Source organism: Heptranchias perlo, chromosome 13, assembly GCF_035084215.1.
Source record: "Heptranchias perlo isolate sHepPer1 chromosome 13, sHepPer1.hap1, whole genome shotgun sequence".
NCBI classification, from domain to species: domain Eukaryota; kingdom Metazoa; phylum Chordata; class Chondrichthyes; order Hexanchiformes; family Hexanchidae; genus Heptranchias; species Heptranchias perlo.
This window is the reverse complement of record NC_090337.1, coordinates 58923467-58943919: the sequence shown is the minus strand read 5'-3', so window position 1 is coordinate 58943919 and position 20453 is coordinate 58923467. Positions and strand designations below refer to the sequence as shown.

Here is a 20453-nt window from a genome sequence, read left to right as displayed (position 1 = left end):
AAGTCATTCCTACCCCCAGTGCACTACCTTCAAAATTTGCCCATTAATCTAAATACTTGTCATAGCCTTGGACATATTCAGAGCCCTTTACAGGGTCTGCCACCAAGTACTTCTAAACCACTTGCCATTATACACTCTTTCAGAAAGCTATATTCAGGGCTATCCAGCTTCCTCTGATATGCCTCTATCCATGATGCTCCTCCTAGTTCTTATTTTTCCCCATAGACTCAGGATTTCCTTTAAGCTTTGTTTTTTTCTCTCCCATCTGCCTCACTTCTTACCTGTCAGCTCCACTTCTAGTCCTTCTTAATCTATTGATACTCTGGTACTCACCATCTCTCCTCTGACCTCACATGCATCACTGCTGCTGCCTGTAAGAAGTTTCGTTTGCCACCGTGCAATTTTTTTCTTTAACATTCCGTAAAGCCCGAGTTCATCCAAGAATTGAATCCTGCTCCCATTTCTAGCGAGGCTCTAACATCTCACACTCCTGGACAGGATACAAGAAAAATCCGATAGCCAGTTCTTCCCTCACTGTTAGCCTCCAGCCTTTCTTTCTCTCACAATCTTTCTTGTCCCTCTTTCTGTCTTGTCTTTGCTGCTCTGACTTTTCCTCACTTGTTTCTCCAAGATCCAAACACACCGTTGTGCATATTTTTCCACTTCCCTATAATCTGACTGTTGAAATAAATGCTCATTGTACTGTCTCCTAATCTAACTCAATCTTGCCCAGGACCTCAAAATTAATGCCTTAATTATACAAATATAAATTGTACAGGAAAAAAATATATTATTAAAAAGAGCGGTTCCTTAACTTCTACATCTGATCAGAAGATGTCGTAGTGCAGAAGTGTGTTACCTGCTGATAGGTAGACGGCCATGAACTGCTCCTGCCCGAGAAGCGACACGACGCTGGAGGAGAAGCTCCACAGCACGTACATGTTTGCTGCCATGTGAAAGAACGAGTAGTGGCTGAACGTCGACAGGATCATGGGTAAGCACAAAGTCTCTAAAAACACAAAAGAAAACTGCCCATGAGTTACGAACATTCCTGTGCAATGACTGCCCATCCTCAAACAGTCCCAAACACTGTGGCTAAACTCAATGGAGTGCCAAGGAAGCAATGCGATTCAGTGTTATATTTGTGTTTTCTACGGAAGAGCTTTCCAATCTAAGGAGGGACTGAGTGGAGACACCAGTCGCTCAATTGGGTCTCGAATTACATTGAAGTAAATGGGTTTCTTTTTCACACCGAATTTTGTGAAGTCCAGATGTGCTATATGCCCATGATAAAATCCTGGCTTCATGAGTCAACTTGAAACAAATGGAACGGTCGTGAACCATGGACATTATAACTTCAGCATCAGAGTGCAATTACACTGTAATTTCAGCATCCGGGAGTGGTTACACTATAAATTCGGTGAGAGGGTGAACTTACATCTTAAGCATCAGGTTCTAGCTACACTATAACTTCTGCATTAGGATGTAGGTACAATATAACTTCAATGTCAGGGTACAGTTAGATAGAATAGAATAGTTAGACTGTAACTTCAGCATCAAGATTCACGTACATTATAACTACAACGTAAGGGTGCTCTCTCCAAGGCAGCAGAATTCAAGTTTTATCCTGACAATGCAAACAGAGCACAGCCTGACTGAAACATGAACTGGAGTTGCTGGTCCCAGTGTAAGTGCCTCAGTGGGAAACCAGTTATTAACTTTTTTTTGTAAAAAGATCCCCAAATAAAAAATACATTTTCTTTAAAGGAGGTTTTGCTTAAAAGCACTGTGCTACTTTTGACCCTCACGATTCACTCATAGAATCATTGAAAGTTACGGCACAGAAGGAGGCGGCTATTCGACCCATCGTGTCCACATCAGCCGAAAAAGTGCTATCCAGCTTAATCCCACTTTCCAGCTCTTGGTCCGTAGTCCTGTAGGTTACGACACTTCAAGTGCACATCCAAGTACTTTTTAAAGTGAGCTGAGAGTTTCTGCCTCTACTACCCTTTCAGGCAGTGAGTTCCAGACCCCCACCACCCTCTGGGTGAAAACATTTCTCCTCATCTCCCCTCTAATCCTTCTACCAATTACTTTAAATCTATGCCCCCTGGTCACTGACCCCTCTGCTGAGGGAAATAGGACTCCCTATGCACTCTATCAAATCCCGTCATAATTTTATGTACCTCAATTAAATCACCCCTCAGCCTCCTTTGTTCCAAAGAAAACAACCCCAGCCTATCCAATCTTTCCTCATAGCTAAAATTCTCCAGCCCTGGCAACATCCTCGTAAATCTCCTCTGTACCCTCTCCAGTGCAATCACATCTTTCCTGTAATGTGGTGACCAGAACTGTACACAGTACTCAAGCTGTGGCCTAACCAATGTTTTATACAATTCTAGCATGACCTCCCTGCTCTTATGTTCTATGCCTCGGAAAGTATCCCGTATGCCTTTTTAACCACCTTATCTACCTTTCCTGCTACCTTCAGGGATCTGTGGACATGCACTCCAAGGTCCCTCTGTTCCTCTACACCTCTCAATATCCTCCCATTTATTGTGTATTCCCTTGCCTTGTTTGCCCTCCCCAAATGCATTACCTCACACTTCTCTGGATTGAATTCCATTTGCCATTTTTCTGCCCACCTGACCAGCCCATTGATATCTTCCTGCAGTCTACAGCTTTCCTCCTCACTATCAAACACACGGCCAATTTTTGTATCATCTGCAAACTTCTTAATCAAGCCCCCCACATTCAAGTCCAAATCATTAATATGTATCACAAAAAGCAAGGGACCTTGTACTGAGTCCTGCGGAACCCCACTGGAAACAGCCTTCCAGTCGCAAAAACACCCGTCAACCATTACCCTTTGCTTCCTGCCATTGAGCCAATTTTGGATCCAACTAGCCACTTTCCCTTGGATTTATACTCTTGTATAAACTGCCAGAAGAGCAGATTTCAGACCTGTCTCAGCCCTGAGGAAACCTGATAGTTTGCAACAAATGAGTGCCCCAAATTCCAGCAGGTATCACGTCTGTGGAAGAGATCGTTGTTCTTTCTCTTCCCGGCTGCTGATATGAAAGTGCAGAATAATTGCTTAAAATGAGACAAAATGGAAAGAAAAATCAGTGAAGCCTGTAATTAATGCTCTGGCTTTCTATTTGCAAAATGCAACACTCTGGGCTGTAGCGACCACATGGCCCTGCAACTCAGTTCTAGGATCTTCTCAAATGCATATGTTCATAGTTTAACAGATAGTTCAAGGCCTTGAGTACCCGACATCAGCATTAAGGACTCCCAGGTCAGCTCCAGTATAGATTAGAGAGTAAAGCCCTTACACACGGTCCCATCGAGTATTTCAGGTCAGATACAGCATGAATCAGATGCAAAATAAAACTCCCTCTACACTATCTCATCAATCACTCCCAGGGCAGGTACAGCAGGGGTTAGATACAGAGTAAAGCTCCCTCTACACTGTCCCATCAATCACTCCCAGGGCAGGTACAGCAGGGGTTAGATACAGAATACAGCTCCCTCTACAGTGTCCCATCAAACACTCCCAGGGCAGATACAGCAGGGGTTAGATACAGAGTAAAGCTCCCTCTACACTGTCCCATCAAACACTCCCAGGGCAGATACAGCAGGGGTTAGATACAGAGTAAAGCTCCCTCTACACTGTCCCATCAAACACTCCCAGGGCAGATACAGCAGGGGTTAGATACAGAGTAAAGCTCCCTCTACACTGTCCCATCAAACACTCCCAGGGCAGATACAGCGGGGGTTAGATACAGAGTAAAGCTCCCTCTACACTGTCCCAATCAATCACTCCCAGGGCAGATACAGCAGGGGTTAGATACAGAGTAAAGCTCCCTCGACACTGTCCCAATCAATCACTCCCAGGGCAGATACAGCAGGGGTTAGATACAGAGTAAAGCTCCCTCTACACTGTCCCATCAAACACTCCCAGGGCAGATACAGCAGGGGTTAGATACAGAGTAAAGCTCCCTCTATACTGTCCAAATCAAACACTCCCAGGGCAGATACAGCACAGGTTAGATACAGAGTAAAGCTCCCTCTACACTGTCCCATCAAACACTCCCAGGGCAGATACAGCAGGGGTTAGATACAGAGTAAAGCTCCCTCTACACTGTCCCAATCAATCACTCCCAGGGCAGATACAGCAGGGGTTAGATACAGAGTAAAGCTCCCTCTACACTGTCCCAATCAATCACTCCCAGGGCAGATACAGCAGGGGTTAGATACAGAGTAAAGCTCCCTCTACACTGTCCCATCAAACACTCCCAGGGCAGATACAGCAGGGGTTAGATACAGAGTAAAGCTCCCTCTATACTGTCCAAATCAAACACTCCCAGGGCAGATACAGCAGGGGTTAGATACAGAGTAAAGCTACCTCTACACTGTCCCAATCAATCACTCCCAGGGCAGGTACAGCAGGTGCCATTCTTGGTTCTTCAAGTCAGAATGCCAAAATTGTCCACCAGGAATTTGGTTAAAATTACTTCAAATTTATTTTAAAGAATGTGCACAGGCAGCAAGAGATTGCGGTCGCTTCAGTCAGGGCTGGACTCATTGGTCTATCCCTCCCTCATACTAGAATTTTCAACATTATATATTTAGATAAAATATTAAAGTATCTGACAGAAAATGTGTCTTTTAAAAGCTACAAAGGGAAGCCAGCAATCGCTCAGTGCATGCAAAGAATCTCAGAAGGCAGCTTGGAAAGCACATCAAAAATGCCCGTAAATCCTGATGGGTATAAACCATAAATCCTGAAGAAGATGTCACACTTACTGGAAGCAGGATTAGCGGTAAAATATTTCACCATGGTCCGCTGCATTGAAGGAACTCTCCACATACAGAACACTAAAGCATTGGCTGCTATAATCCCTGCAAAAGAACAGAATCACTCAGACTGTGAAATGATTTAATTGCTGAGTACAGTCATTGGTAAATGGCATCTGGGGTGCGTGTGTTGGTGGTAGGGGGATGGTTCTAGTTTTAACAGTTCCCACAATGTGAGAGGCAGCTACTGAGAACCAAGAACGTTTTGTGAGTTTAGGACTCCACCCTCAAACTTTAACAACACTTGTTTAACATATTGAAAGAGTGAATCAGAGCAGAGGCGCTCTAAAATGAAAACACAAAATACTGAAACAAACAGCAGGCCCATCAGCATCAGAAAAAAGACCTGTAAGATAGGATTTTCCTCTGGGTTAGTGCCTGTTTTCTGACATTACTTGGGCAGGCAAAGGCGAAAAATTGGGCGGGGACTTGTACCACAGGATCCATGTCCGTTTGTACGGCTGTACCAAACTTCTGGCATCACTTCTGCCAGACGTACCTGCCTAAATTCAGGTGGCCATATTGAAGAGAGGTGGTAATGGTGTGTTGGCATCATACATCGCACTTTCCATCACTGTTGTTTCTGCAGCACAGGACACTTGCATCAACACCCAAATACAACAGGTGCCCCCTGCATTGCTAGAAACATCACACATTTAAATATTTAAAAACACACAGCAGCCAACATAATCATTGCTGGGGTGATCAATGGATAAATCCACAGCAGGGAGCTCTATTGATGCTGAAGCATTTGATAGATAGGGATACAGCAGTGAGTGCAATCGATGCCAAGGCGATCAATGGGTGAAGTCACAGCAGGGAGTCCAATCAATGCCGGGGCGATCAATTTACGGGCCGACAGCGGGGAGTAGAATTGATGCCAGAGTGATCGATGGACAGATCCACATCAGGGGGTGTAATCGATGCAGGGGCGATTAATGGGCAGATCCACATCAGGGGGTGTAATCGATGCAGGGGCGATTAATGGGCAGATCCACATCAGGGAGTGCAGTCAATACAGGCTTGATTGACGGACGAACCCACAACAGTGAGTGCGTTTGAATATTTTTCAGTTTTCATGAAGGGTCCACACCTGAAACCTTATCTTGTCCGTTCTCTCCACAGACGCTGACTGATCCGCTGCGCAATTCTCCAGCATTTTCTGTTTTTAAACTAGTCACTGATCTCATTTGCTGCTTATTGGATCTTGCTACGTGCAAATTTAAAAGCACTTCAAAAGTAATCGACAGGCTGTGACGCGGTTTGAGCTGCCCTGAGGACGTACGAAGGCTCTATTTAAATGCAACTTTGCCAGTTCTATCTTGAATGAATGGTGCAGGAGTTTTTTTTTAATATAGTGATAAATTTTTCCAGCCTGTCTAGCTGAGCCACACAGACCAAGAAGGTCTCAGCTTCCATCTCTGGTCTGTACTGAGTTAACTGGTCTGAGCTGAGGTGGCGGGCGAGGTTCTACAATTGGCCCTCAGCCCACCAAGTTTTGGGGGGGGGGGGGGGGGTGGGTACAGAAATATCAGCCCGGGTACTCGCTCCGGATCGTTATCCCGCTACTCCTGCTGGAAAGCACGCAAGCTCAGATGTTGGGCGAGAGCAGGATGGGGGAGAGCTTAGAGGCATCCCCCAGCTGGCTGATGCTAACTAGGCTCACAGAACGAATGGCCACTCACACAATGGGCACCTGGGGAACAATAGAACTGTAGCCCATTCAGGAATGAATGCCCTCAGGAGAGACTGGTGGAGGTGGGAGTGGGGGGGGGGGAATAGAGAAAATGGACAGAAAAAGGAGCAAAGAGAAAAGACCAGTCCAGCGGAGAGCACGGGCCGACTTCCCACAATTTGCAGCCTGCGTCTGGTGGCTTCAGCCACAATTTGTATTGAAAATATCAATTAAAAAAAAATTGTTACTGTTACCAGACTGGCTTTAAACAATTTATTTTTAAATTACTCTGTAAGCGCAGTATTTTGATGCAGAAGACTACAAGAAATTCTGATCAGAATGGGCGAGGCTGAAAAACCCAGACCCAGAGAGAGATTCCCACTCCTCCTTCTCTCAATGTGGCACAGGTTCTCTGGACTCTCTAGGTACCTCATCCACAGGGATCTGAACAGACTGTGGTGCGAACCCCTTCAATGACACCAGTAATTGGAAGAATGGGGGGGGGAGACAGAGCGCGGGGCGAGGGCCCGCTCACTGGGGCGGGGGGGGGGGGTGGGAGAGCACGGGCTGAAGGCCCACTCCCGGGGGGTGGGGGGGGGAGGGGGACAGAGCGTGGGTGGAGGGCTTGCAGCAGAGCTGAGGCGGGCCCATGTTGGTGACTAGAATCATGGCACAGCGTTAAGCAGAGTGAGGAGGCTCGGCACAAAGTCTGGGAGAGAATAGGAAGGCAAGGAGCTGACAGCAGGGAGAAGGGGGGGAACTCATGAGCAGAAAGAATGAACCTCGCAGCTTGAGGGGATAGCTGCAGTTCCAGGGTGAAGGGTTGATTGGTATGTTGGAACCACATGACCCATCAGATCACGAGGAGTGTAATGGAGGCGTGGATCATGTGATTCTCACTTACCAATGATTTCAGAAGACATCACAGCTTCAATGCTCAGTGGGGGTAATTTTGACTTTGGGCAATAGTGTAGATTGCGTGATATTTTCATTTGGAAATGAAAATCGGGGAGAGATGTTTAACAGGCGGCTGATCCAATACTGCTGGTTCTACACTAATCGCCCAAAGTCAAAATTACCCCAAATGTTTTTAATAAGACAAAAGGCTAGCGGACTGATCGTTTTGTATCACACAGCACCACCCTGTGGTATCAATGGCACAGTGCAAGAAGATATAATTGTGATTCTCCACAGCACAACCCTGCAATGACAAACCTGTCTCCTCACAGTGGAATGTTACGCTGAAAAAGGGGAACGTTTACTGCTATTTAAAAGAAAAGCCGGCAGAATTTTGGCCTTTGTACTTTCAGTTAGAAACATGTTTTTGGAGCAGTTGAATATCACTCAATATCACTCAGCCAAATCTTTGACTTAAGGGGATATCATTAAGAATGACTGGGTACCTGAAGCAATTATAACAAAACCTCAAAATGGCCCCATTATAAGACATATATAGAGCAAGAAAAACCCTTGAAGCAAGTTTCAGCATCATTGCTGAGATGGCTGAGGTGTACGGCTGTCCTGAGACTGAAAACTACCTCCTCAGTAATCCTTCTCCGCTTTCTCTCAGCTTTCCCATGAGCGTCCATTGCATTTAACACAAACCTGTGATGGTCCTCTGCCCCTCAGTCAGGCTGTTCCACCACTGGTTCACCTGAAACACAACAATAATTGTTTTTGAAATATCCGAGTATAGTGAAGCATATAAGCTCATCAAAGCCCATCCCTCTCGCACCCTAACTCTCCCATCAAAGCCCATCCCTCTCGCACCCTAACTCTTCCAGCAAAGCCCATCCCTCTAGTGCCCTGACTCTCCCATCACAGCCCATCCCTCTAATACCCCAACTCTCCCATCAAAGCCCATCCCTCTAATACCCCAACTCTCCCATCAAAGCCCATCCCTCTAATACCCCAACTCTCCCATCAAAGCCCATCCCTCTAATACCCTAACTCTCCCATCAAAGCCCATCCCTCTAATACCCTGACTCTCCCATCACAGCCCATCCCTCTAATACCCTAACTCTCCCATCAAAGCCCATCCCTCTAATACCCTGACTCTCCCATCACAGCCCATCCCTCTAATACCCTAACTCTCCCATCAAAGCCCATCCCTCTAATACCCCAACTCTCCCATCAAAGCCCATCCCTCTAATACCCTGACTCTCCCATCAAAGCCCATCCCTCTAATACCCCAACTCTCCCATCAAAGCCCATCCCTCTAATACCCCAACTCTCCCATCAAAGCCCATCCCTCTAATACCCCAACTCTCCCATCAAAGCCCATCCCTCTAATACCCCAACTCTCCCATCAAAGCCCATCCCTCTAATACCCCAACTCTCCCATCACAGCCCATCCCTCTAATACCCTGACTCTCCCATCACAGCCCATCCCTCTAATACCCCAACTCTCCCATCAAAGCCCATCCCTCTAATACCCCAACTCTCCCATCAAAGCCCATCCCTCTAATACCCCAACTCTCCCATCACAGCCCATCCCTCTAATACCCTGACTCTCCCATCAAAGCCCATTCCTCTAATACCCCAACTCTCCCATCAAAGCCCATTCCTCTAATACCCCAACTCTCCCATCAAAGCCCATCCCTCTAATACCCTGACTCTCCCATCAAAGCCCATCCCTCTAATACCCCAACTCTCCCATCAAAGCCCATTCCTCTAATACCCCAACTCTCCCATCAAAGCCCATCCCTCTAATACCCCAACTCTCCCATCAAAGCCCATTCCTCTAGTGCCCTAATTCTTCCATCAAAACCCATCCCTAAATTTTCCATTGAAACATCCCTCTCATTTCTTAGCTCTCATCCAGGTTTACTCCTGTTGTACTCTAACTCTCCCAAATCTTATCCCTCTCGTACATTATATAATCAATCTCGACAAGGCTACATTCACTCAAGTATGGAAATAGACAGAATTCTGAACAATTATCCAAACTTGTGTGTTGAATTTACAAATCTATACAAAGAAACAAGTTATTTAACACCAAAGGTTCCCTACTGTTAATTACATCCAAAATAACAATCCATTCAATCTTTTGCTTGCAGAACAGTCTAAACTTTAAGTGATTCAGACCAGCAATTCAAACTGTCTGAATCATTTTTTTAACCTGTTTTAGTAAATTTCCATACTTTTCCTGCACCTTTCCCTCTGTTTCTCTCTCTATGTGTTGTATAGTTTATCTTTTTTACTTGTCGCCCATTCTGGAGATTGGTAGTTTAGCACCACCCCTCCACCCCGGGAGAGAGACACTGTCACCTTCATCCTACTGGAAAGACACGTGTTATACAGCAGGTATCCATCCTGTACTGCTGACCTGTGACATAAAAGTGGTATAATTTCTATCTATCTTCTCATCCCCTAGAGGTGGCAACACTGCTGGGTTCAGTGCCAGTGCAGCAATGACTCTACAACACTGAATCTCTTCTACATGTCAGTATTGACGCTTGTTGTCAGTAAGCTAGTTGACCGTGGAAGCTATCACAGTCTCGCTGCACTCCATCCATTCCTGGGTACTTGCACATTTTTAGGCTTTTACTTCAGATACATATCTTACGCTCAGCATCAAAGACCACTCCCGTAAGCAAGCCCTTGCTCCCCAAGAACCTAAGTGAAACTATATACAGCCAATATCTGGGAATGTAGTCAGTCAAGGGGTTGAACAGAAAACCCTCTTATTTAGACTTTGGGATGCTGTAGAATAAACTTTCTATCAGATCACAGCGCAGACTGTAATCTACTAAACAGATTTATTAATAACAGATAAGCTGTAGCAACCAAATACTTAGAAATGCACAAAAGTTATAAGCTATTCGGTTCATCCAGTCCATGTCAGCATTTACCCTCCACAAGTAAACAGTCCTAATCAAATTTATTCACCCTGTTCCCATATACTTTATCCCATTTCCTTCATCTACCTATGCAATCTAATCTTGAATGTTGACATAGTTTCTGTCTCAACTACGAGCCCTGGAAGTGAATTCCACAGCCTCACAACTCCCTGTGTAAAGAGGTTTCTCCTGCCCTCTGTTTTAATCTCTTACATTTCATCTTGGACCCTTGTTCTGGACCCCTCATCTACTGGAAACAGTCTGATTCTATCTACCCTGTCCCAACCTTTCCTCATTTTAAACACTTTGATTATATCATCCCGTAATCTGCATTGTTCAAACGAGAAGACTCAATTTTTCAAGTCTTTCTTCATATTTCTATTTCCTCATACCAGGCAGCATCCTAGTGAATCTGTGTTGTACCCTCTCTAAGGCCTCACTATCCTTCCTATAGTGTGGAGCCCAATACTACACACTACGCTAACTGAGGTCTTAGATAAGAGATAATAAAATCTATATATAAGCTCATCATTACCTCTTGGCTTTAATATTCTATATCTTTTGTGTTAAAACCTAGAATTCCATTAGCTTTTTTAAAATTGTCCTTTATCGATCTGCAGCCTTTATGCCCTGTGAACCTGTACGTCCGAATCCCTCCACTCATCCACAGCACTGAGCCTACTTCCAGTCAGAGTATAATTACTCCTGTTTTCTTTTCACGAAAATGGATCACTCCATACTTACTGACATTGACTTCCACGTCCCACTGTTCAGCCCATTCCCCCATCTTATCGATATTCCTCTGCAACTTCCTTTCATCATCCAAGAATTAACTATATCTCCTATTTCAGTATCATCTGCAAATTTACCACTGTGGGCCTATATCCAAATCATTCACATACGCAATGAACAGAAGCGGCCCCAGAATTAAACCTCTTGGGACACTGCTACCCATTCCCAACCACTCTGAGAAACTATCCTCAGCTCTTACTCTGTTTTCTCCCTCCTAACCAATTTCTCATCCAGTTTGCCATCCTCCTCCTAATTCCATACCCCTTAATCTTCTCTGATATTTTGTCAAAGGCTTTCCTAATGTCCATGTACACTACACCCACTGCATTTCCCCCATCTACCATGTCTGTTACCTCCTCAATAAATTCTATGAGATTTGTTCAGCATGACCATCCCTTTTGAAATCCATGCTGACTACTTCTAACATTTCCTCGTTAACTAGCCATGTGGTCATTTAATCCTTAACTATAGACTCTTAAAATGTTCCCTGCCAGAGATGTTAAACTAACTGGCCTGTTATTACCCGCATTAGGTCTATCTCCCTTTTTAAAAATGGTTACTACATTGGCCACTCTCCAGTCCTCCGCAGAGCCCTGATATATAATGGTACAGCAGATGTACAGTAACATATAGAACTTACTTAATCCACTCAAATATAAAAAATACAGGCACTGTGCTAATATGCTGAGTAAAACTGGACACAAAATAGCATCCCTTGACAACTTTATGTGGAGATCATCGCTTAATATCCCACAGAGCCTCCTGATTCTCTCGTTGGCTCAGAAGAATTCCGGAACGGGGAGCATTCTCCCCGAGGTAGACCCCTAGTACCCTTTGATGTTTGACCAGGAACAAAGGAAATCAAATTAGGTATCTCTCATAACTGCATCAGGCTGTCAAACATCCACAGTATTTCAAACACAGACAATGTTTGTGAGCCTGGGGCGCACATCCTGATGAGTCAGGAGATTTGAACTGAACAGGTCGGCTCCTTCATTGGACGGACTGTTTCCCCTCATTTATCAGCCGTGGCTCAGTGATGGCACTCTCACCTCTGAGTCAGAAGGCTGCAGGTTCGAGACCCACTCCAGAGACTCGGGCATAAAAATCTAGTCTAACTCATTCTTTCCATGCACCTCAAAACTGTGGTACTCATCTCCCTCTGTCTTCTGCTGTACCGAGGGAGTACTGCCTTTCGGCGATGAGATGTTAAATCCAGGCCCTGTCCGCCCTTTGAGGTGGACGTAAAAGATCCCATGGCACTATTTCAAAGAAGAGCAGTGAGTTCTCCCCGGTGTCCTGGCCAATATTTAACCCTCAACTAACATCGCTAGCAACAGCTTATCAGGTCATTATCACATTTCTGTTTGTGGGATTTGCTGTGCTCAAATTGGCTGCCACGTTTCCTACATTACAACAGTAACTCGACATCAAAAGTACTTCATTGGCTGTAAAGCGCTTTGGGACGTCCTGAGGTCGTTAAAGGTTCTATATAAATGAAAGTCTTTCTCTTTTATATAACAATTGTTTTTGCTCGCCTACTTTTAGAACAAAGCCAGCAAGTTTCAGGACGTGCTTCCGAAAAGCTCAACCAAATGCCTTTTCCCATTAAAAACATGAATATATTAAAGGCACCACGCCTCAGTGCAGTGACCTCTAAACACATCGTCTGTGGAATACAATCACATTAAGGGAGTGGATTCTCCCGTTCCACTGTTTAAAGTGACCAGCCGTTTCCTATACATAGTTGTTAAAATACGTGGACTTACTCATGATTAGAATGACGAGTGAAATTCCTCACTGAAACACAATAAGCTTTTAAACTTGGGCACTGTTGCATCCTAGCCCGACTCTATCCTTTCCTAATATTTGCACAGAAGCACTTCCATTAGGGGATTGCTGGTTGGCTAGCAGGAATGTAGGACCAGGAGGAGGCCATTCAGCCCCTCGAGCCTGTTCCGCCATTCAGATAGATCATGACTGATCTGTATCTTAACGCCATCTAACCGCCTTGGTTCTGTAACCCTTAACACTCTTGCCTAACAGAATCAGTCAATCTCAGTTTTGAAACTGTCAATTGACCCCCAGCCTTAACAGCTTTTTGGGGGGAGAGAGTTCCAGATTTCCACTACCCTTTGTGTGAAGAAGTGCTTCCTGACTTCACCCCTGAATGTCCTAGCTCTAATTTTATGATTATGCCCCCTTGTTCTGGACTCTCCCCACCAGAGGAAATAGCCTCTCTCTATCTACCTTATCAACTCCTTTAATCATCTTAAACACCTCAATTAGATCACCCCTTAATCCTCTATATTCAAGGGGCGAGAGCTCCGGTTAATTTTCCAGTCTAGCCAAAGGGAAAAAAGGGCATTTCTCCCCCCACCACTGCCAAGCCAGCTGAGATTAATTTGGACTATCCTGGTCAATGAGCCTCTACTCAACAATAACAACTTGCATTTATATTGCACCTTTAACATAGTAAAAACATCTCAAGACACTTCACAGGAGTGTAATCAGACTCACTGAGCTAGCAGAGTGCTGCTCCAACGATACCTTAGTCACTTGAAAAAAGTCAACAGCCCCCAAGTGCTATTCACTGATCGGGAAGGTGACCATGCAGTGACATGCTCCTAGGCCTGTGAAAGTGGCAGCATCGATCTGCCTTCCCTCCTCCTCCTCCTCTTAGCTACTCTATGGTTAGCTTGTCTCCCCATACCCAGGAAATTAAATCTGAGAAGTAAACATATTGATGAGTAGCCTATAACTTAATAGAAGCTGGAAAACGAGAGAGAGAGAGAGAGAGAGAGAGAGACTGCAAAGTAGGGATATTTTCACAAACCATTTACCTGCTTCCTGATGTCGCCTGCTTTAGGCGGCTGATGTTTTTCCAACCAATCCAATCGCAGGTCATTGAAATAGCTTTGAACTCTGGATTTGAGAGCCTCGTACTGCCAGATGGCTGCCACACCGAATGAGGACCCTGTGAACTGCATGAGTTAGTGCTCAGTGTCCAGCTGACAACTCAGTTTAATATACAGCACCAGGGCCTGATTAACCTAGCCTTCCCTCCCACTCTGTTCAACCTTGGTGCTGTCTCGTGAAAGGACAAGGTCTAGAGCGCAAGCCACCAAGTAAAAGAGCAAGGCCCATTATACAGGACACTAGGCAAAAGGGTCAAGGTTCACAGACCAGGATACCTGGAGTTGGGCCCAGGCCCATAGTACAACATACCAGGTAAAGAACCAAGCTCACAGTGCAGGAGCCCAGGTGAAAGGCCATAGTACAGGACATCACTAAAATTGAACAGAACAGGAGAGAAGTTGAGTACATGCCCCCCCCGCCCCTTTCATCCTAATAAACAAACAATCATGAAAATGCAGGGTTACCACCCATCAAGGGTCATTTTAACCTTTCAGCCACAATGTTCCAACCTCCACACCCTCCTCGTATTTCCCACATAGATGATTCTGACACTCAAAGTTCACAATAAGCATATAATTAAAAATACGTATAATACACAAGAGTTCTTAGAAACAGGCAAAGGCCATTCGACCCTGCAGACCAGGAAGGTTGAGAGTTCAATTCCCGGTCTCTGCGTACGTGGCTGATCTCAGTCAGGGCGGCAATACGAGCAGACAAAGGGGTTCGGGAATTAGAGAGTATAAATCATTAAAAGAAGGCTCGCAGGTAGAAAAATCAACCAAACAGGCTAATGCAACCCTGGGCTTCATTACAATGGAGGCAGAATGTGAAATTAAGGAAGTAGCCCTACAGCAGTGTAGAGCAGTGCGCAGGTTCATTTGGAATATTTTGTTCAGTTTTAGACCATCTTCAAAAGTAGATACTGCCCTGCAGAAAGTCCAGCAACAATTTACTAGGATGGCAACTAATTTGAAGGGACTGCACTATGGTGAAAGACTGGGATTGTCAGCTGTAGCTCAGTGGGTAGCACTCTCATCTCTGAGTCAGAGGGTTGTGGGTTCAAGTCCCACTCCAGGAACTTGAGCACCAAATCTAGACCGACACTCCCGTGCAGTACGGAGGGGGTGCTGCACTGTTGGAGGTGCCATCTTTCTCATGAAACCTTAAACCGAGGCCCCGTCTGCCCTCTCAGGTGGACGTAAAAGATCCCATGGCACTGTCTGAAGAAGAGCAGGGGAGCTCTCCCTGGTGTCCTGGCTAGTATTCATCCCTCAATCAATACCTAAAAACAGATTATCTGGCCATTATAACATTGCTGTTTATGGGACCTTGGCTGCCACGTTTCCTACATTACAACAGTGACTACATTTCAAAATGTACTTAATTGGCTGTAAAGCACTTTGGAACGTCCTGAGGTTGTGAAAGGCACTATATAAATGCAAGTCTTTCTTCCATAAACATGGGTTACATTCCCTGGGGATGAGTAGCTAAGGGGTGATCCAATCGAGGTGTTTAAAATAAAGAAGGGGATTGATTAGGTAGATAGGGACCAACTTTTCCCTCCAGAACAAGGGGATATCATCTTAAGATTTGAGCTAAGCTGGTTAACAACAAATCTAGGAAAAACTTCAGCACAAAAGAATTGTGAGAAGGTGGAATGCACTACTCCAGAAGGTCGGAGGTGTGTAAAAGGGAAATACCTCGGGGAACTGTGGAGCAGGCTCACTGGGTCAATGACTGACCTGTCTTCCTATGTAAAATTGACCTCAGCATCCCAGGCTAGGGAGACGAAATAAGCAACTCAGAGTTCCTGCTCCTGATCGCTGTGCAGTACCTCTGTGCATGAGAAGGCTGGGTGAAGACAGGATGCCCAGTCAGCTAACGGCCTGCTGACACTTGCTGTCCAGGGACACACGAAGAATGGGCGCTCAGGGGAGGTACCAAAGGGTAGCCAGCTCCTGTGGAACTGTACCTCAACATTCGCCGGAGTCTTCGGGAGAGGAGGGAATAACTTCATCTTCACCGATGCCAACTTACCCCCACAGTAAAAACAAAGGGTTTGAAGAGCTGTCTGAACAAGCGTGACGATAAACTAGATGAGACGGGCTCTTTCAGCAATGGGGTCAGGCTGCTTTTGCTTGTCTGATTCGCACTCGAAGCCAAGTCTTTCGGAGCCGTTTCCTCCGGCTCCCCTTTCCGAGGTTCATTTTTTTTTGGTGCTTTTCGAAACCCACGTCTGAGTTCAGTGTAAAAAATTAACCTGCAAGAAAGAGGTTTACACTGCTTAAAAACACAGGCTCCAAAAAGCTCACTAAACGGCCCCCAGCACCGGGCCAGCGGCCGCCCCCAGCACAGTGCTGGAGATGAGGTGCTGCCAGAAATAAGCAACCACGACTGGCATTGCTGGCCAGCACACGGTCTCAGTTTGGTGCTGATATTAGCCTGCTGAAACATGGAGCAAGCCAATATCTACAGATAGAAACACATTTAAAGTTTGCATGTCTCATGTGGAATAGGATATTTACTCTCCAAACTCCCCAACAAATTAAGTTACCCACAACTGCTTGAAATAGTGATAAAAATATTGTATCAATGTGTACTGCGGGGGGGGTGGGGGGAGAAACAGAAATCTCTAGTTCTCTTCAGGCCATTCACTGAACTGAACATTTAGTACTAAAGATCCAGATTTGGACCTAGTCCCACTATGTATTGGGTTATTCACTGTACTATAACTAGTCCATTTGATTTTCTTCCTCTACTCTATATCCCGCTCGCTACACTCTACACAATCGGAGTGCGGAAGAGAATGCTTTTCTTGGATCACTGTCTTATTACCTAGAGCTAACCAGATTCAAGGATACTGGTTTAAAGTGACTCAAAAGCCAAATTCTCATTTTTATTACATGGGATTCCCAGATTAACTGCTGTGGGAATCACATTCCCCAAATCCGTCCATTTTTCCCACGAAAAAAAAAATTGCAAACCAGTAGGGTAGCCTTGACCATCAAAGGGGAGAATTCCACGTTGGCATCGCCAGCATGGTCAGGTAATTGTGCCCTGCTGGCCTCTGATTTTCCCCCCATTCGGATAGAGAATAGCAGGCTGGGGGTGTGCAAGTTCCCGATATGCGTCTCCAACTTGACGCCTTATCTCCTTGCTCTTTGTGGGACTTCAGCTTTGCACAAATTGGCTGCCACGTTTCCCTAAATTATAACAGTGACTACTTCATTGGCTGTGAAGCACTTTGGGACGTCCTGAGGCCGTGAAAGGTGCCATATAAATACAAGCTATTCCTGTCTTAAATATCTGCAATTTTTTTTAAACTAGGGATCACAGTCCTAGTTAATGTCTGCTGACTGCAGAGCCAAACTACCACTGCTTTATTACACAAAAAAGCTGCAAACAGTAGAAGCTGCAGAAATTGCATATATTTTGTATGTTGTTGCATTCTGGGCTGTGTATTCAAGGACTGCTGTACTGAACACGATTCAGTGTTGCCGCTGGGATTCAGCATTTACGTGGCACCTTATCACATCCTCAGGACATCGCAAAGTGCTTCACAACCAAAGCACTACGTTTGAAGTGCAGTCACTGTTATTATGTTGAGCTGGGGCTCAGCAGTAACACTCTCACCTCTGAGTCAGAAGGTTGTGGATTCAAGTCCCACTTCAGAGACTTGACCACATAATTCAGGCTGACACTCCAGTGCAGTGCCAAGTGAGTGCTGCACTGTCGGAGGTGCCGTCTTTCGCGTGAGATATTAAACCAAGGCTCCGTCTGCCCTCTCAGGTGGACGTAAAAGATCCCATGGCACCATTTCGAAGAGGGGTTCTCCCCGGTGTCCTGGCCAATATTTATCCCTCATCCAACATCACTAAAAACAGATTATCTGGTCATTATCTCTTGCTGTTTGTGGGACTTTGCTGTGTGCAAATTGGCTGCTGCGTTTCCCTATATTACAACAGTGACTACACTTCAAAAGTAGTTAATGGCAGTAAAGCGCTTTGGAATGAGGCCGTGAAAGGCGCTGTATAAATGCAAGTCTTTCCTGTGTTACTTATGATGTGGAGATGCCGGTGATGGACTGGGGCTGACAAATGTAAAGAATCTTACAACACCAGGTTATAGTCCAACAATTTTATTTGAAAATCACAAGCTTTCGGAGGCTTCCTCCTTCGTCAGGTGAATGTGGAAATCGAAAGCTTGTGATTTTCAAATAAAATTGTTGGACTATAACCTGGTGTTGTAAGATTCTTTACTGTGTTACTTAGGCAAACACGGCAGCAAGATCTCACAAATAGCAAATGCAATGAACCAATTTTTGGTGGTGTTGGTCAAGGAACCGGTAAAAGCTCCCTGATCTTGTTCAAACAGTGCCATAGGATCTTTCATACCCACCAGAACACGTTTCGTGTCTCACCGGAAAGGCAGACACCTCTGACAATTCAGCTCCTAATGCTGCACTGGTGCCAGCCTAAATTATGTACCTAAACCCAGTGTGGGCCTTGAACCCATGACATGCTAACTCAAGAGTTAAGAGCGCCACTGATTCAACCAATGACTGATTCTCATATACAACATTACTGTACGATTACAGAATTCATCCTTTCAAATGGGGACTGTGCGGAGTGAGTATTTGGAGCTGTCTCTCACTGGAGTAACACACCGGGGGTGACAGGGCCGCTACTGTAGTGGCATCAAGGAGAGTAATGTGAGATGACTTGAGATAATCACAACAGGGTTTCATTGCAGAAAGTTGGGGTATCTCGGTGTAAAGGTGATTCTTTTCCTGCTGCCTACCAGCAATGCACTAAATTTGCTGGGCCTGAGGCCAGGTCCACATCCCAGATGTTACCCTGCCGACTCTCCGCCAGCTGCTGACCGGCTCACTGCAACGCCTCCTCTTTGTAAATAAACACTGGACCTTGTGCTTCTGAGGCTTCTTTTTCTCTCAAAGTGCGGAGAGCTGGCGGATGGAGGGGGGGGGGGGGGAGGGGGCGCTAGGGGTGGGGTTAGATGACGATGGGGGGTGGAGTTAGGTGTCGCCGGGGGTGGGATTATGTGACGGGGACCCGCTGGGGGGTGGGATTAAGTGGCTGGGGGTGGGGTTATGTGACGCGGAGGGTGGGGTTAGGTGACGGGGACCCGTTGGGGGGGGTATGATTAGGTGACGCGGTGGGTGGGGTTAGTTGACGGGGACCCGCTGGGGGGTGGGATTAGGTGACGGGAACCCGCTGGGGGGTGGGATTAGGTGACGCGGGGGGTGGGGTTAGGTGACGGGGACCCGTTGGGGGGGGTATGATTAGGTGACGCGGGGGGTAGGGTTAGTTGACGGGGACCCGCTGGGGGGTGGGATTAGGTGACGGGGACCCGCTGGGGGGTGGGATTAGGTGACGCGGGGGGTGGGGTTAGGTGACGGGGACCCGTTGGGGGGTGGGGTGATGTGACGCGGGGGGTGGGGTTAGGTGACGGGGACCCGTTGGGGGGTGGGGTTAGGTGACGGGGACCCGCTGGGGGGTGGGGTTATGTGACGCGGGGGGTGGGGTTAGGTGACGGGGACCCGCTGGGGGGTGGGGTTATGTGACGCGGACCCGCTGGGGGGTGGGATTATGTGACGCGGGGGGTGGGGTTAGGTGACGGGGACCCGCTGGGGGGTGGGGTTAGGTGACGGGGACCCGCTGGGGGGTGGGGTTATGTGACGCGGGGGGTGGGGTTAGGTGACGGGGACCCGCTGGGGGGTGGGGTTATGTGACGCGGGGGGTGGGGTTAGGTGACGGGGACCCGCTGGGGGGTGGGGTTATGTGACGCGGGGGGTGGGGTTAGGTGACGGGGACCCGCTGGGGGGTGGGGTTAGGTGTCGCCGGGGGGTGGGGGATTTGGGGAAACCGGCTCTGCCCTGGGAGGCTCACATTTGCCGCCCGCCATGTTGCTCCACCTCGCCCTGGCAACCCCTTCATTGCCAACTGTCCCATCCCCCAGCGCTGCTCCAGTCGGTTGCTGGCGGTCTCCTACCTGCTGCCCCGCGCTCTTCCCGCCTCGAGCCCCGGGCTCGGGCCCGACAGCAGCCGGTATCCGCGCGCCGCGCAGCTCCGGTACGCCATCTTTACCAGGATTCGTTTCCGGGTCACGCAACAACATCCGGGCTCGGTGACCTCAGCCCGCCATCTTGGCAAAGGATTGGGAGTGGAGGGAGGGAGAGAGACTGGGAGATATCATATATGTAAATTAGATGGATGGATAAATAAACATGGGTATTGTGAGAGAGAAACAATGCTGAAGCGGGATTGAGAGGGACAGGGAGAGAAATATAGAAAGGGGCAGGGATAATGAGAGCCATTGAGGCAGAAGGGGGGATAAAGAGG

The 20453-nt window shown here is 46.7% G+C and overlaps 1 protein-coding gene across 1 annotated transcript in view; it reads right to left on the bottom strand.

The window, feature by feature from the left end:
• The window catches only part of LOC137331627 (presenilin-associated rhomboid-like protein, mitochondrial), a 34686-nt gene extending 14462 nt beyond the window's left edge, over positions 1-20224 (bottom strand). The window contains exons 1-6 of the mRNA XM_067995550.1: positions 20104-20224; positions 16129-16351; positions 14016-14156; positions 8144-8192; positions 4813-4908; positions 860-1009 (exon numbers count right to left, since the gene is read on the bottom strand). Of these exons, the coding sequence (XP_067851651.1) occupies positions 860-1009; positions 4813-4908; positions 8144-8192; positions 14016-14156; positions 16129-16351; positions 20104-20192 (748 nt within the window). The 5' untranslated portion in view covers positions 20193-20224. The remainder of the gene's footprint in view (positions 1-859; positions 1010-4812; positions 4909-8143; positions 8193-14015; positions 14157-16128; positions 16352-20103) is intronic.
• Positions 20225-20453: the final 229 nt, after the last annotated feature.